The sequence below is a fragment of the Callithrix jacchus genome, chromosome X, assembly GCF_049354715.1.
Source record: "Callithrix jacchus isolate 240 chromosome X, calJac240_pri, whole genome shotgun sequence".
Lineage (NCBI taxonomy): Eukaryota > Metazoa > Chordata > Mammalia > Primates > Cebidae > Callithrix > Callithrix jacchus.
Window position 1 is genome coordinate 97,845,360 of NC_133524.1, and position 16,211 is coordinate 97,861,570.

At 40.9% G+C, this 16,211-nt stretch overlaps 1 protein-coding gene and 1 long non-coding RNA gene across 16 annotated transcripts in view; both read left to right on the forward strand.

Annotated features, from left to right (window-relative positions):
- The window catches only part of LOC144581252 (uncharacterized), a 32,034-nt gene extending 20,561 nt beyond the window's left edge, over positions 1-11,473 (forward strand). Inside the window, exons 2-3 of the long non-coding RNA XR_013531830.1 lie at positions 241-282; positions 11,350-11,473. This is a non-coding gene — a long non-coding RNA (uncharacterized LOC144581252). The remainder of the gene's footprint in view (positions 1-240; positions 283-11,349) is intronic.
- A 235-nt stretch (positions 11,474-11,708) lies between these two features.
- On the forward strand, positions 11,709-15,866 carry ARMCX1 (armadillo repeat containing X-linked 1). Of its 15 annotated transcripts, none has more exons than XM_078364286.1 (6): positions 11,709-11,823; positions 12,130-12,180; positions 12,319-12,472; positions 12,762-12,826; positions 13,625-13,693; positions 13,979-15,866. In XM_078364286.1, the coding sequence occupies exon 6, from the start codon at positions 14,102-14,104 to the stop codon at positions 15,461-15,463; it is 1,362 nt and encodes a 453-aa protein (XP_078220412.1). In that variant the 5' UTR covers positions 11,709-11,823; positions 12,130-12,180; positions 12,319-12,472; positions 12,762-12,826; positions 13,625-13,693; positions 13,979-14,101; the 3' UTR covers positions 15,464-15,866. The 15 variants fall into 15 exon arrangements, with proteins under 15 accessions (XP_078220412.1, XP_035145586.2, XP_035145588.2 ...); XM_035289695.3 differs by having other exon boundaries at positions 12,319-12,364; XM_035289697.3 differs by having other exon boundaries at positions 12,319-12,364; positions 13,625-13,683.
- Positions 15,867-16,211: the final 345 nt, after the last annotated feature.

Sequence of the window (16,211 nt, forward strand, 5' to 3'; positions counted from 1 at the left end):
ATTGAAAGCATATTAAAGGTCATATCTTACTTGATATTTTTCTCCTATTGAGTTGTAGAAGTTACTTATGTATTTTGGACATTAACCCTTCTCAGGTATATGCATGATGCTATTTTAAACAGAATTATTTTCCTAATTTTATATTTGATAGCTTGTGTATAGAGTTATAACTGATTTTTGTATATTAATTAATCTTTCACCCTGCAACCTTTTTAAAAAAATTTTTTCATTGCATTTTAGGTTTTGGAGTACATGTGAAGAACATGCAAAATTGTTGCATAGGTACACACATGGCAGTGTGATTTGCTGCCTTCCTCCCCATCACCTATATCTGGCATTTCTCCCCATGCTATCTCTCCCAAATTCCCACCCGCTGCTGTCCTTCCCCTATTTCCCCCCGACAGACCCAAGTGTGTGATGCTCCCCTCCCTGGTCCACGTGTTCTCATTGTTCAACACCCACCTACGAGTGAGAACATGTGGTGTTTGATTTTCTGTTCTTGTGTCAGTTTGCTGAGAATGATGGTCTCCAGATTCATCCATGTCCCTACAAAGGACAGGAACTCATCGTGTTTGATGGCTGCATAATATTCCATGGTGTATATGTGCCACATTTTCCCTGTCCAGTCTATCATCGATGGGCATTTGGGTTGGTTCCCAGGTCTTTGCTATTGTAAACAGTGCTGCAATGAACATTCATGTGTCTGTGTCCTTATAGTAGAACGATTTATAATCCTTTGGATATATACCCAGTAATGGGATTGCTGGGTCAAATGGAATTTCTATTTCTAGGTCCTTGAGGAATCGCCACACTATCTTCCACAATGGTTGAACTTATTTACACTCTCATCAACAGTGTAAAAGTGTTCCTATTTCTCCACATCCTCTCCAGCATCAGTTGTCTCCAGATTTTTTAATGATCGCCATTCTAACTGGCGTGAGATGGTATCTCAATGTGGTTTTGCTTTGCATTTCTCTAATGAGCAGTGATGATGAGCATTTTTTCACGTTTGTTGGCCTCATGTATGTCTTCTTTTGTAAAGTTTCTGTTCATATCCTTCATCCACTTTTGAATGGGCTTGTTTGTTTTTTTCTTGTAAATCTGTTTTAGTTCTTTGTAAATTCTGGGTATCAGCCCTTTGTCAGATGGGTAGATTGCAAAATTTTTTTCCCATTCTGTTGGTTGCCAATTCACTCTAATGACTATTTCTTTTGCTGTGCAGAAGCTGTGGAGTTTGATTAGGTCCCATTTGTCTATTTTGGCTTTTGTTGCCAATGCTTTTGGTGTTTTGGTCATGAAGTCCCTGCCTACACCTATGTCCTGAATGATTTTGCCTAGGTTTTCTTCTAGGGTTTTTATGGTGTTCGGGCAACCTTTCTTTAAAACTGTTCATATACAAGATTATGTTATCTGCAAATAGACAACATTTTATTTTTTCCTTTCCAATCAGGATGCATTGTATTTCTTTTTCTTATCCAATTATTCTCCAATAAAATAGTGAATAAAAGTGGTAAGAGCAGACGTCCTTGTCTTGTTCCTGATTTTCACCATTGAATATGTTCGTTGTGGGATTTTCATAGACACCTTTTAGCAAATGGAGGAAGTTTTCTTCCTTTCCTACTTATCAAGCATTTTTATTATGAGGAGTGTTGAATTTTGTCAAATGCTTTTTCTGTGTGTACTGAAATGATCATGTTCTATTTGTCCTTTGCTTTAATCTGGCACATTACATTGACTGATTTTCAGATGTTAAATTGCCTTTACATTCCTGGGGTAAATCCTTCTTGGTAATGATGTATAATTATTTTTATGTGTGCAAGTATGATGTTGAGAATGTTTTCGTCTGTATTTATAAGTTATATTGGTCAGCGATTTTCCTTTCCTGTGATTCCTTTATCTGGTTTTGGTATCTGGGTAATACTGGCCTTATACGATGAGTTTGGAAGTGTTCTCTTTAGTTTTTTGGAAGAGTTTGTGAAATATTCATATTAATTTTTCTTTAAACATTTGGTAGCATTTACCAGTGAAGTCATTTGGTCCTCGTATTTTCTTGGTGAGGTCTTTCTTTTCTTTTTTTTAAAACACATTATGGGACAGGCTCGGTGGCTCATGCCTGTATTCCCAGCACTTTGGGAGGCCAAGGTGGGTGGATCACAAGGTCAGGAGATTGAGACCATCCTGGTCAATGTGGTGAAACCCCATCTCTACTAAAAATACAAAAATTGGCTGGGTGTGGTGGCACGCACCTGTAATCCTAGCTACTCGGGAGGCTAAGGCAGGAGAATCGCTTGAACCTGGGAGGTGGAGGTTGCAGTGAGCCGAGATTGCGCCACTGCACTCCAGCTTGGCAACAGAGCAAGACTCCGTCTCAAAAATAAATAAATAAATAAACCATTATTACTAATTAAACGTCTTTTTTTTTTTTTGAGACGGTGTTTCACTCTTGTTGTCCAGGCTGAAGTACAATGTTGCAGTCTCAGCTCAGCAATCTCCACCTCCCCTATTCAAGCAATCCTCCTGCCTCAGCCTCCCGAGTAGCTGTGATTCCAGGCGCTCACAACCACACCTGGCTAATTTTCATATTTTTAGTAGAGATGGGGTTTCATTATGTTGGCCAGGCTAGTCTCAAACTCCTGACCTCAAGTGATTTGCCCACCTCGGCCTCCCAAAGTGCTGGGATTACAGGCATGAACCACTGTGCATGGCCTAAATCTCTTTCCTTGTAATTCGTCAATTTTTATTATGTATTTTTTCTTTAGTCACTTTTGGTAATTTTCATTTTTAGTTATTTGTCCACTTTCATCTATGATATTTACTTTGTTGGCATACAATTTTTCACAGTATTCCTTGTAATACTTCATTTTGTAAGGCTGCTAGTAATTTCCCTATTTCATTCTTTATCCTAGTAATTTGAGATCTCTCTCTTTTTCTTGGTCAATGTAGTCTAAGATAGGTCAATTTTGTTGATCTTTTTAAGGAGCCAGACTTTGGTTCCATTGGTTTTCTTTGTTGCTTTTCTATTCTGTTTCATTTATCTCATTTCTAGTAATTCTTTCTGTTTAAGTTTATTTTTCTCTTCTTTTCACAGGTTAGGTTCTTGATTGGAGACTTTTTGGTGCTTATAGCTATACATTTCCCTGTAAGCACTGCTTCAGCTGCACCTCATAAGTTTTGGTGTGTTGTATCTTTGTTTTCATTCAGCTCAAGATATTTTCTAACTTATTTTGTTTGACTCATTGGTGATAAAGGCATATGTTTAATTTGCACGTATGTGTGAATTTACCCCTTTTTTTGTTGTGTTTAATTTGCACACATGTGTGAATTTGCCCCTTTTTTTGTTGTTGATTCTTAATTTAATTATTGTCAAAGAACATTCTTTATATGATTTTAATCCTTTTAAATTTATCAAGACTCTTAAAATCTAATATATGCTTTATCCTGTGGAATGTTCTATGTGTCCTTGAGAAGAATATGTATTTTTCTGTTGCTTAGCGAAGTGTTCTATAGATGTCTACTTGTTGATTTAAAGTGGTGTTGAAGTCTTACATTTCCTTGTTGATCTTTTATCTAGTTGTTCTAGCTATTGTTAGAAGTGGGGTATTGAAGCCTTTAATTAATATTCTTGAATTGTCTATTTTTCCAATTCTGTCTACTTTTGCTTTATGTATTTTGGGGATTTGTTATGAGGTACCTATATGTTTGTAATTGTTACATCTTTTTGACATTTTCATCATTTTATATTATCCGTCTTTGTCTCTAATAAAAATGCTTGTCTTAACATATAATTTTTCTGGTATTAGTAAAGCCCTCCAGGTCCCTTTTGGTAAGTGTTTGCATGGTATAATATATTTTTTTCTATCCCACTTTCAACTTGTTTGTGTCTTTGAATCTGAAGTGTGTCTCCTACAGACAGCATATGGTTGGATCATGTGTTTTAAATTAATTCTGTCACTCTCTGCCTTTACGTTGAAGTGTTTAATACATTTATATTAATGCAATTACTTATCGTTTGGGATTTACATATGTCATTTGGCTATTTGTTCTCTATATGTCCCATATCTTTTTTGTCCCTCTATTCTACTACTGCTTCTTTTGTGTTAAATAGGAGTTTCCTAGTATACCATTTTCATGCCTTTGCCATTCCATTTACTCTATTTTACAATTTATTTTCTTAGAAGTTGCCCTTGGAGTTACAATTAATATCTTAACATAAAAATCAAGTTCAGATCAATATCAACTTAATTTCAAATCAGCTCTTAATAGCTTCATAACTTCCTCACTCCTTTGCATTGCTATTGTCATAGAGATTACATTTTTATACATTGTATGAACATCAACACAGATTTATACATATTGCTTATAAAATCTTTTAAGTTAGGAGAAAAGACAGAAATATAACAAAATTCATTTTTATTGTCTTTTATGTTTATGTGATTGTTGTTGCATGTATTGGCAGAACAACCAGGGAAGGAGACCATCAATAACAACCCTGCTGGGATCACATGCAATTTGGGGACTTAGAAACGCTATGTGCATATATTAAGCTACGTTCACTTAGGAGAAATCAGAGAATGATGGAGCAGGCTTGAAAGAATTCCTCAAGCCACACACAGACCTATAAACATAGGGCAAAACCACCAGTGGCAGAGGGGCTTAAACACAACTTCTGAGCAAACACTGACTGAATCATAAGCTACTCTGACCCAGGGGAAAATCCAAGAAATCTAGGATGAACAATAAAATCAGTATCATCCCTGGAAATGTAGAAGAATGTGTGTCTGCCCTGGGCTATGTCCTTGAAGGAGCAATCAAAGAAGCATCCTCCAAGCTACTAGCGGCTGAATGAGGTGGTGGAGGGGGGACTAGGAAATATGTAAATTCACTGAACTATGAGAGCCATCTCCAAGTCACCCACATATCCAATGGTAAAGTAAAACAAATCTAACTGACTAAAGGGGGCTTAAGCACAACCTTTAACTAATAAATAACTAACATCAACCTAGGGTCAAAACCTAAGTTCCCAGGCTAAAAGATAAAAATAAGGAAAAAATATCTGTGCAGAGACACCAGAGTTGCACATGCTGGAGAAAATAGACTTCAAAGAATTATTTCAGCCAAGCCATCAAACAAACACACATGACCAAGCAAACAACAACAACCTCCAGGATATGGGGGGTGGTTCAGTATTCAGAGTTGCTATAATATATTATCCAACATGTCCAGCTTTCAACAAAACATTTCAACACTTGCAACAACTACATAGCTAAATATAAGACAATATAAATGATTTTTGTAATAACTCTGTTTTTCTCCTACTTACTTGACTTTATGAAGCAACATGTATAAATTTGTATTGATGTTCATACGATGTATAAATATGTGGTTAAGAGGAGGCTATAGCCTCCTCTTAATTATTGTCTACCAAGATCTTCACTGTTTACAACAATGCCTGTAGGCATAGCTATTTTTTTTCACCTTTTCCAAGTTAGGTCAGTACCCTCAAGCTGAGCTACAGTGTCCTTTATCCTTATATCCTCCCTTTCCTGCTGGGAAGAATCCCTGAACCACTGCACCAGAGCTGGAGCCAGGGACTTGCTTTTAACTGAGTGATGCTCCTGCTCTGTGAGACGGTGCTAGGAAGGGGTGGCAGCTGCTGGTCCCCTTTGATTCCCCACTTTGGAATAGAAAATATATTTGAGGAAAAATGTTTCCAGATTTGTTGGAATACATAAATTTATAAATTCAAGAAGTTTTATGAATTCCAAACAGGATAATCTCAAAGAAAATCACCTCTATGCACATCTTATCAAACTGCTGAAAATGAAAAGTAAAGAAAATTTTGAAATAGTTAGAGGAAAATGACTCAATACTTCTAAGGGAACAATAATTTGAATGACTGTGGTTTTCTTATCACAATGAAGGCCGGAAAACAGTGGAACATCTTTAAAGTGTTGAAAGAAAAGAAACGTCAGGCCATAAATCTACATCCAGCAAAAATATTCTTCAAAAATGAAGACAATATGAAAATATTATCAGATGAAGAATAGCCAAGATAATATGTTGCCAGTAGACATGCTGTACAAGAAATATTAAAGGAAGCTCTTCAGACTAAAGGAAAATGATACCAGAAGGAAACCTGAACCTCAGTAATGGAGAAGCAATAGAAATTATAAATGTCTGGGTAAATAGAAAAGACTTTTTTCCTCTTTTGTTCTTTAAAAATAACTGTTATGCTAGTTTCCTATTGCCATAACAAATTATACAAAAATTACCACATATGCAATTGCTTAAAACAAGACAAATTTATTAACACACAGTTCTGGAGGCCAGAAGTCTAAAATGGATTGAAAGGGCTGTTTTACCACCGGATGCTCTAGTGGAGAATCTATTTCCTAGCATTTTCCAGCTTCTAGAGGCTGCCTGCATTCCACTGTCTCATTGCTTAATTCTTTTGTCACATCTTTTTCTGACTCATCTGCCTCCTTCCTTCCTTTAAAAATACCCTTCCTTCCTTTACAAGGGTAGACATTGGGTCCACCCAGATAGTACTGGATAATCTTCTGATCTCAATATTCTTAACATAATCACATCTGCAAAGTCCCCTTTGCTATATGAGGTAACATGTTCACAGATTCCAATATGTAGACATCTTTGAGGAGCCATTATTTTTCCCACCATAACCATTGACAAAGATTCAATAATTTTTATCTAACTTAAAGTGTTCTAGAGCATAGGAAAATGTAGAAACTTACCCAATTCGTTCCCTAAGGCTAACATAATGCTTATGTCCAAACAAAGAAGAATAGAAGTAAAAAAGTAAACATGAGAGGTCAGTCTAACTTAGAAATATAGATGTAAATATCCAAAATAAAATATTAGTAAATTCGAGTAGTACTGTGGCAAAAGAATAGTACAAATAGTCATATTTTTAAGTCTATGTTATCTTTGCTATATTTAGCGTCAATATTATAGAGGCTATGCCTAAATTCAACAATACGGGCTTCTACTCACCAAGGCTGATCTTGTACTAAGTGCCCAACCTAACTACAGAGAAGATGATGGACCTCTCTAAGACACCATTTCTTAGGTGGTAGGATTATTACATGGGGCACCTTTCATCATGATGAAAACAGAAACTTCCTCATGGAAATGTAGACACACATTTACCTTCCTTGCTGACAATGGTTCTTTCAGCACCATCTCCATGGACTTCCTGAATGCCTTAATCAAGTTGTCTCTGATGGTAAGTGAAGTACAGATCCAAAGATTCACTAGTCTTTACTACTTACTTTACCATGCCGAAGCAGCTTACCTTATAAAAAAATAAATAACTTACTGGAAGCTTAGTTATGGGGACAGCTGTTCCTGGAAGTGCTGTACTACAAGATTGCCATAGATGCTTTAACAGAACAACCCATATATTGTGCTTTCTTTTTCCCCATAGTGAGGTTACACAGGACTAGGAATAAAGAAGTAATGGAAGGAGTGGCCCTTTTCACTATTACATTGGTTAACCTACTGAAGAAATATATGTTTTTTTTTTCTGTCTCCACAACCTTGGACTCTTAGGCACAGCAGGGATGAATGCTTTCACCAGGAAATAAAGCCATAGTTCCATTACATTAAAAGCTAAGACTACATTCTTGCCATTTTTGTCCTCTTGTGCCGCTGAACTGCTATACTGGCTGGAGTGATTGAGCCCAATTTTAAGAGGAAATAATGTTGCTGCTATACAAACAGGGAGAACAATGCTCAGAGCCCAGGGATACTCACTGGAGCATCTCCCAGTATTGCTTTGCCTAATAGTCCTGGTCAGTGGGAAAGTGCAGAAATTCAACAAACACAGGATTGAAGATTAGGGTCACTATATCAGGGAAATAATTTTAACCAGGTTACTGTAGGGGTAATATGAAATGGGTGGTAGAAGAATGAAGTTGATTATTGACTTTGGCCTCATGATCAGCTTCAGAGGGAAACTGTAACAGCTATGCACATGTTTGTTAATTTATTTTTCTCTTCCTTTCCTCTGATTACATGAAAAATACTTGAGATAATTGTTATAAATCAGGTTTCAGGTGGTGGAATGTGATTGAATTAGCATTATCTCATAACATTACAGTGGGTGATGGGATTTTTTTCCCCCTGCCTCCCTATTGGGAGAATAGAATAACAAGAATAGATGCTGAATGTGAAAGGAGAGGACCATGGTGGTTAGTCTTTATTTTCCCACACATCCTGATTCATTTTCTGTCCTTCTCTGTCTTGTTCTGTGCCCTGGGAGGATGATCACTAGAAACTGCATCCCCTAGACTGCATTTGTAGTTGAATTCTGCTTGGGTTTGGTCAATGGAATGCACTGGCACAGTGTATTTCTGCACTGCTCCCACTCTGATTTGGGCTATGTTTTATTGTCAGTGACTGCATCCCTTCAAGATTTTAGCTTCTGCCAGAGGCTCCTACTCCGTGACTCTAGCTCTTACTAGGCTCCAGAAATACTACTTCTTCCTCTTGTCCTTTCAGGCTTAGGGCAACAGCTTCCTGCTATTGCTAGCCTCTGGATGCCATAAAATTGCTTGTTGGGTCTCATGATCTTGTATATACTTCTGTAAGTAGTCCCTACATTAAGGTCCCTTGAAGCATCTGATTTTGATTTTTTTTTTTCTGGCTAGGACTTTGACTGAGATGCTGGTGTGAGGCCTAGAACTATTGCAGCTATTTTGATACCATTAGAATGCACAACCAAGGATAAAGTCTATAGGTAGGGAAAGGTACAGCAGAGAAAATTATAGAAAAATGAAACAAAATCTTAATAAAATTGTGCTTAAAGTCAGATGATTTCTGGATGCAACTTACTGAAGTAAGAATATGTGGATACTTTCTTTTTTAAATTATATATATATATATACATTTTATTGCACTTTAGGTTCTGGAATACATGTGGAGAATATGCAGGATTGTTGCATAGGTACATATATGGCAATGCGGTTTGCTGCCTCCGTCCCCCCGTCATCTATATCTGGCATTTCTCCCCATGTTATCCCTCCCCAAGCTCCCTACCCCCCACTGTCCCTCCCCTATGCACTCTCAATAGACCCCAGTGTGTGATGCTCCTTTCCATTTTTAAAGACATAAATTATCAAATTAAAGTGCAGATTTATTGCAAGTACCGCAGTAAATGTCAATTGTTTTGTATATTGTTGAACTTGGAACTTGACACATTCATATACATGTACTGCATATTTGCAAGAAGAAAGGTAGATATCATTGAAAGAGCTTGGTGGTAGAATAGACATTACAGGGCAATTTAGCTTTCTACTTTACAGATTTCTGCACTGAAAAAAGTAAGTATATAACTAGATACAGAGAAGAGGGGAGAGGAATAGACTTTCTTCTTTTTCTTTCTTTCTTTTTTATTTTTATGAGATAGAGTCTTGCTCTGTTGCCCAGTCTGGAGTGCAATGGCTCAATCTTGACTCACTGCAATCTCTGCCTCCTGGGTTCAGGCAATTCTCCAGCCTCAGCCTCCCAAGTAGCTGGGACTACAGGTGTGCACCACCATGCCTGGCTAATTTTGTATTTTTAGTAGAGACGGGGCTTCACCATGTTGGCCAGGCTGGTCTCTAACTCCTGACCTCAAGTGATCTGCCTGCCTCAGTCTCCCATAGTGCTGGGGAAGAGTAGACTTTCTATTGTGGGGATATATAGCTTTTTTTTTCAGGAAAGTATTAATAGTTCTTAGTTATTTTTAAAAAGTCATACATGCCTGTGGGAATCTGATGAAAGCTATGGCTCCTTTCTCCATGAAAATGAATATATGGATGCCCACAATTGAAGGTGGTCCACAAAGTTGGCCGGGTGAGAGCGCCTACTCTGGGTTAATTTGTGGGGATTGTTCCTTGGGCATACATTTGGCTGAGCGGGCACCAAGGTGGATATGGACTGGCAGGCGGTAACTCTGCAACAAGATTAGGTTGTCTCCTTAAGGAAGCCAGAGGCAAGAGGCCCAGCTGACTGCACCTGTCAAGTCAGGTGGTGGCAGCACACAGTATTAGGAGCAACCTTCACTTAGGCATCATGAATAAGGGCAGAGGGGTAGACAGGAACAGTAAGCCCTTTGATGCATTACTGAGTTACCTCTGTGGGAATTTGGGGAAGGAAAGGAAGGAGCCAAAGGTATTTACTGTGATTGGTTACCTGAGAAAACCTGGCATTTACTGCCTTGGTCACCCGTCCATATATATTTTTGGAGTGAACAACAGATGGGTGCCTGAATACAGGGGATGAGACTATGGAATGGTGGAGGGTGAGAGGGCAGCACTTTCGTCTGCTCTTGACAGCCAGGGAGGATTAGAACATCTCTGCATCCCTCACACCCTAAGGTGTCTTAGCCTCAGTAGAGTGAAATTCAATTAGAGACAGGTGATCAGAGTAGCCATCAAATCACAAGAGGTCCATATGACAGTCTGCCAAGACTTTGGGATGTTAAATACATGTTTTTCTTTAATGAAATAAGACAGGATTGTGTTGCTTTTATCTTATCAAATTGCAAGTTGATTCAAAAGTAGAAAAAGTAATGAATCATTTGTGTAAACTGGCCAAGAATAGACAACTAGTTGTCTCTTTGTGGATTAATTCATAGATCATGTAAAAAAAAAAATCCAGCTGGGCAAAGTGGCTTACGCCTGTAATCCCAGCACTTTGGGAAGCTGAGGTGGGCAGATCACGAGGTCGGAGTTTGAGACCAGCATGGCCAACATAGTGAAAATCTGTCTCTACTAAAAATACAAAAAATTAGCCGGGCATGGTGGTGGGTGTGTATAATCCCAGCTACTCAGGAGGCTGAGGTAGAATTGCTTGAACCCGGGAGATTAAGGCTGCAACAAGCTGAGATCCCGCCACTGCACAGCAGCCTGGGTGACAGTCCGAGACTCTGTCTTAAAAAAAATCATTTTTTTAAAAAAGAGATAGAGTCTTGCTCTCTGTCACCCAGGCTGGAGTGCAGTGGTGAGATCATAGCTCACTGCAGCCTTAAACTCCTGGGCTTCAGCAATCCACCCACCTCAGCCCACTTTTGAATATTAAAATAAGTTATTTTGTTTTAAAAGCTACTATTTGGCTGTAACCGGTAGAAATATTTTCCTTTTGTTACAAATAAAATAATGAAATTAATAAGGCCTTTTGGGTTTTCTGTCCTGTTTAAATTCTCAACTCAAAGGAAAATAGCATCATTTTATTTTCTCAATATAGAAGTAAGGTATTACTGAGTTAAAAACAAATGAGCAGAAAAGTTTAAATAAGACACTTCCATGACCTATCTCCTTTTCTAACATCTTGCTCCACATTTTATAGGGTTGCAGAGGAAATATTGGACATTCATGTCTGGTGGTGAGCGAAGGTGAAGGGAAAGACAGTTGGACTGGGACTAGAGAAGATAAAACATTATTCCTCAAAGAGGAAGAAAAGGCCAATGGACACAGGAGCAGGTACACCCTCTCCCTGTAAACCAAAGAAAGGAAAATTCCAACCACAACGAGAAGGCACTTCTTGTCTCCGGGGCTGGCAAAGAGGAAAATGAGTGGCAGGACCTGATGCGTCAGGGAAGGAAGGGGAGAACTGGCTCCTGCGGCATGCTGATGGGAGTGGTAATTGGGGCCCTGATCTCACGGGTGACGTGGCCCTCACGTGAGCTGGAGCCGACGAGTGCAGACGTCCTTCTAATCCTAGTCTTCATTTGGTCCGGTTGCCTTCTCTCTATTTCACAGAGGGCCAGAGGATCCTTGGCCTGGGGGAAGGAGGAGGAGGTAACTGCCTGGATCCAAGCAGGTTTGTGTGTGGATGGGCGTTGCCGGGGGATCCCTGCTGTGCGGGCAGTGACGGGTGGAGGCCGAAGCCGGAGCATAGTTCGCTTTCTGCAAACCCTCCTAGTATCTCTGGCCCTAGAACAAAAATGGTGGACCTTGGGGTCGGATTGCAGGGGCGACCCCAGACTCGCGCGTGGTGGGACTTTTGACATCCAGAGCCTTGAATCAGGAAGGGCAGATACTCGGATTCATTTCCTGTGTGCTGGTCCATCTACCAGTCTAGACTCTTGGGGCTGTGCTTCTGACAGTCATTCCTCTTTTCTTTCAGTAGGGCACTGTGCCATTTGGAACAAAGGAATAGTCTGCCCCGAATCTGCAGGTCAGTGTAAACCTGGGGCTGCCCCGTGGCCCTCAGATGGACGGGGATGGCTGAGCTCCTTGCCTTAACTCGGACCCCTTACCCACTCTCAAGCAATCTTCTGCCTTTTTTTTTTTTTTTTTTTTTTTTTTTTTTCAGGAAGAGGATGTAACAGTGCCTACAGGAAAAGTGCTTGTCATTGCGGGTAGGGTGCTTTGGGGAAAGGGATAGAAGAGATCAGTTGGTTTTGTTTGGCTCCTCGGATTTTCCGAATCCCCCCTCGCCCCGCCCTGCTTCCAGTGGTTTGAAAGGGGTGTGTTTTCTGCTGGGAAAATGGCTGACGGAGGGGGCTGCGGGAGGGAGTGAGGGGCCAGGGGCCGGGGGCGGGGCCCGGGGGTGGGACCTGGGGGTGCGGGGACGCTACTTAGCGAGAAGGCTGGTGTCAGCCGAGTCCAGAGAAGTGAGGGTAGGGTGAGAGAAAAAAAGGTAAAATCTATTTGACAGCCAGGACCCTTAATAAGGAAAAGCGGGTATTGGGACTCTCCGAAGTGCTTTTCTGTCTGCTGAGCCATCAGTCTCTGCTTTCTTGCCTGTGTCTGCAGATCTTGAGCCCGGAAGCCAGTCCTACCCCTGGAACAGGAAGAAACGCAAAGTTGTCCAGAACCAAGTAGGTCCTAAAGAGGGTGGTGGTATTATTTGGGGGTGGAGCATGGTGGCCACTGCAACTCGAGTGGGCCCGTGGACCCCCTCCACATTTCCCTCCTTCCCTCTTATCTACACCATTTTGTTGGAGCTTGCAAAAGAAACTACTCTGCAAGTACAAGACAGGGAAGAAAATAGTTGGGAAGGGGTGGGGAGCTCCCCACGTCAAGAGACACTTGGGGTGGGGAGCATGTTACTCCAAATTACTGTTTGGGTTACAGTGTCCTTGGTGTTGGTCCGTCGACCAAGCACTCACTTCTGAAGTTTGTCAGTCTTGAAGGTTTAGTGGAAGCGGAAACCGAGATGAGGGAGGAAAGAAGTTGCTCCCGAGCAAAGTAGTTGGTATAATGACGCAGGGGTGGGGGGTCCTGGTGCCTTTGAGTTGGAGGAGTTGGTGGAGGCAAGTGCAGAGTTCAAAACCTTTACGCATTTCACGCCAGTCCGGCTTTTAGCTATTCTCACTTCATCATTATTCATTTTGTTACAAAGAAGAGGGTTTGGCGACATCTTCGGAGGATGCCAATGATGGGGGTGGGGGTGGAGGTGGAGTGGAGGGTTAGAGGAATCATCGAAGGCGGAAGAGGGAGGAAGATAATGAATTTCAAAGCCGCAGCTGTGTGAGAAGAGGAGGGTAACCGAAGGCGGGAAACACTGGGCAAGGCAGATAAAAGGGCTAGGAATTCAGAAGAGGGATGTGTGTCTCAGGTGAGATCTGTTTGTCCCCGAGTTCTCAGCACTCCTCTTCCCGCCCCCTTGTCTGCAGGTTTGCACGAAGCAGTGCACTTGGAAGCAAGACAGAAGGAAAAAACTGCCTGGATCTCTGTGGGTGCATGTGAGGGCGCCCCTGTCCCCAGGACATCTGGAAGGGCAGGGGTGATAGGGAACTTTGATGTTCTGGGGTGGGGTGGTGGAACGTGAGGTTGGAGAGTCTGGAAGTGGGGAAAATTTCCAAACTTGGCTTCCAGATGGGAGAAAGGAATCAGTGATCTAGACATCAAGCCCTAAGTCTCTCTACCAATATCTCTGTATTTTTGTACACTTGTTTGTTTTGCAGTCTGCTTGCAAAGATACAAAAGGAGGAGGAGCCTGAAACCTGAAATGCATCCTTTATTCCTAGGTCCAAGCTGCCTCGGAGCCAGCCGGATAGTAGCTGCAGACTCCACCCGCGACGTCGCGCGCTTCTCTGGGCCAGAGCAAGCCTGTTTTGTGCTCTGGTTAAGAGATTTCTCCCGGCCATACCATGGGCCGCACTCGGGAAGCTGGCTGCGTGGCTGCTGGTGTGGTTATCGGGGCTGGTGCCTGCTACTGTGTATACAAATTGACTTGGGGAAGAGATGAGAACGAGAAAATCTTAGATGAAGACGAGGAGTCTATGGACACTTCAGAGACTGGGGTTGAGACTGTGAAAGGAGCTAAAGCTAACGTTGGGGCAGGGTCTGGGGCCAAACTTCACGGTGACTCTAAGGTCAAGCCTGAGGTGAGTTTGGGACTCGAGAATTGTCCAGGTGTAAAAGAGAAGGTCCACTCAGGATCCCACAGAGGAGGTGGCCTAGAGGCCAAAGCCAAGGCCCTTTTCAACATGCTGAAGGAGCAGGCAAGTACAAAGGCAGGCAAAGGGGTCAGGATGGGTATCATCTCTGGAAACAGGACCCTTGCACCAAGTTTACCATGCCCAGGAGGCAGGGGTGGAGGCTGCCATCCCACCAGGAGTGGATCTAGGGCTGGGGGCAAGGCAAATGGAAAATCTAAGGGAAAGGCCCGAAGTAAGAGCACCAGGGCTCCAGCTACAACATGGCCTGTCCGCAGGGGCAAGTTCAACTTTCCTTATAAAATTGATGATATTCTGAGTGCTCCCGACCTTCAAAAGGTCCTCAACATACTGGAGCGAACAAATGATCCTTTTATTCAAGAAGTAGCCTTGGTCACTCTGGGCAACAATGCAGCATATTCATTTAACCAGAATGCCATACGTGAATTGGGTGGTGTCCCAATTATTGCAAAACTGATAAAAACGAAAGACCCCATAATTAGAGAAAAGACTTACAATGCCCTTAATAATTTGAGTGTGAATGCTGAAAATCAGGGCAAGATTAAGACGTACATCAGTCAAGTGTGTGATGACACCATGGTCTGTCGCTTGGACTCAGCTGTGCAGATGGCTGGGCTAAGACTATTAACCAACATGACTGTGACTAATCATTACCAACATTTGCTTTCCTATTCTTTTCCAGACTTTTTTGCTTTGCTATTCCTGGGAAATCACTTCACTAAGATACAGATTATGAAACTAATTATAAACTTTACAGAAAATCCAGCCATGACAAGAGAGCTGGTCAGTTGTAAAGTACCATCAGAATTGATTTCCCTCTTTAATAAAGAATGGGATAGAGAGATTCTTCTTAATATCCTTACTCTATTTGAGAATATAAATGACAACATCAAAAGTGAAGGGCTTGCATCATCCAGGAAAGAATTCAGCAGAAGTTCACTTTTTTTCTTATTTAAGGAGTCTGGAGTTTGTGTTAAGAAAATCAAAGCATTAGCAAATCACAATGATCTGGTGGTGAAAGTAAAAGTCCTGAAAGTATTAACAAAACTCTAATTTGGAATGTGTCCCAAACAGTATTGAGGTATTTGCACTTGGGATGATGTGTTTTGTAAATTCTTTGTTTTTCACTGTGCTTATATGGTAAAGAGATCTTTAAAGCTGCTATTTTGGAATAATGAATATCATATATCATCAATAGTGACTGATATTGGTTGTGATGGTTGGGTTTAGGCTGGGCCATTTTAAGGATGCCAAATGGAATATTAGTACTTGTACACAGAAAGAATTTGTTGATTTGATCTTGTTACCTAGATTATTTTTAATCTTTCCGCTACCTAAACTGACAGTGAATGAGTTATACATCATGAATAAGCTACACTTTTATATTAGTTTATATTTTTTAATCTAAGACTTGTGTTTCATCAATAAAGTTGTGTTTTAAGCAGCAGAGAAAAAACATTGTTCCTGTCCTTGAATTTATGATCTGTTTGGAAAGATAAGATATATGGAAACTAAAACAAAGACATATTAACAAAACCGGGAAACCATCAGTGTTTAGAGGCAGCAGAAACAGCTTCAGGCAACAATGCTCCAGGAAAGTTTTACAGAGGAGGAGAACTCTTAAGTAAGCTGGGTTTGAAAACAGGATACAAAGGGTCAGAAGGGCACTCAAGATGGGAGGAGAGATGGGAAGAAAGGCATGGAGATGGGAATCCTTCTTCAGAGACAAGTGCTGGTTTGCTGGAAGGGAAAGTGTAGGGAGGGTAGTGATGAGAGAGAGTCAGGCAGTAGAGGTGAGTCC

Coding starts and splice junctions, on each gene's coding strand:
- ARMCX1 (XM_035289700.3), top strand. CDS start 14,102: ATGGGCCGCACTCGGGAAGCTGGCTGCGTGGCTGCTGGTGTGGTTATC.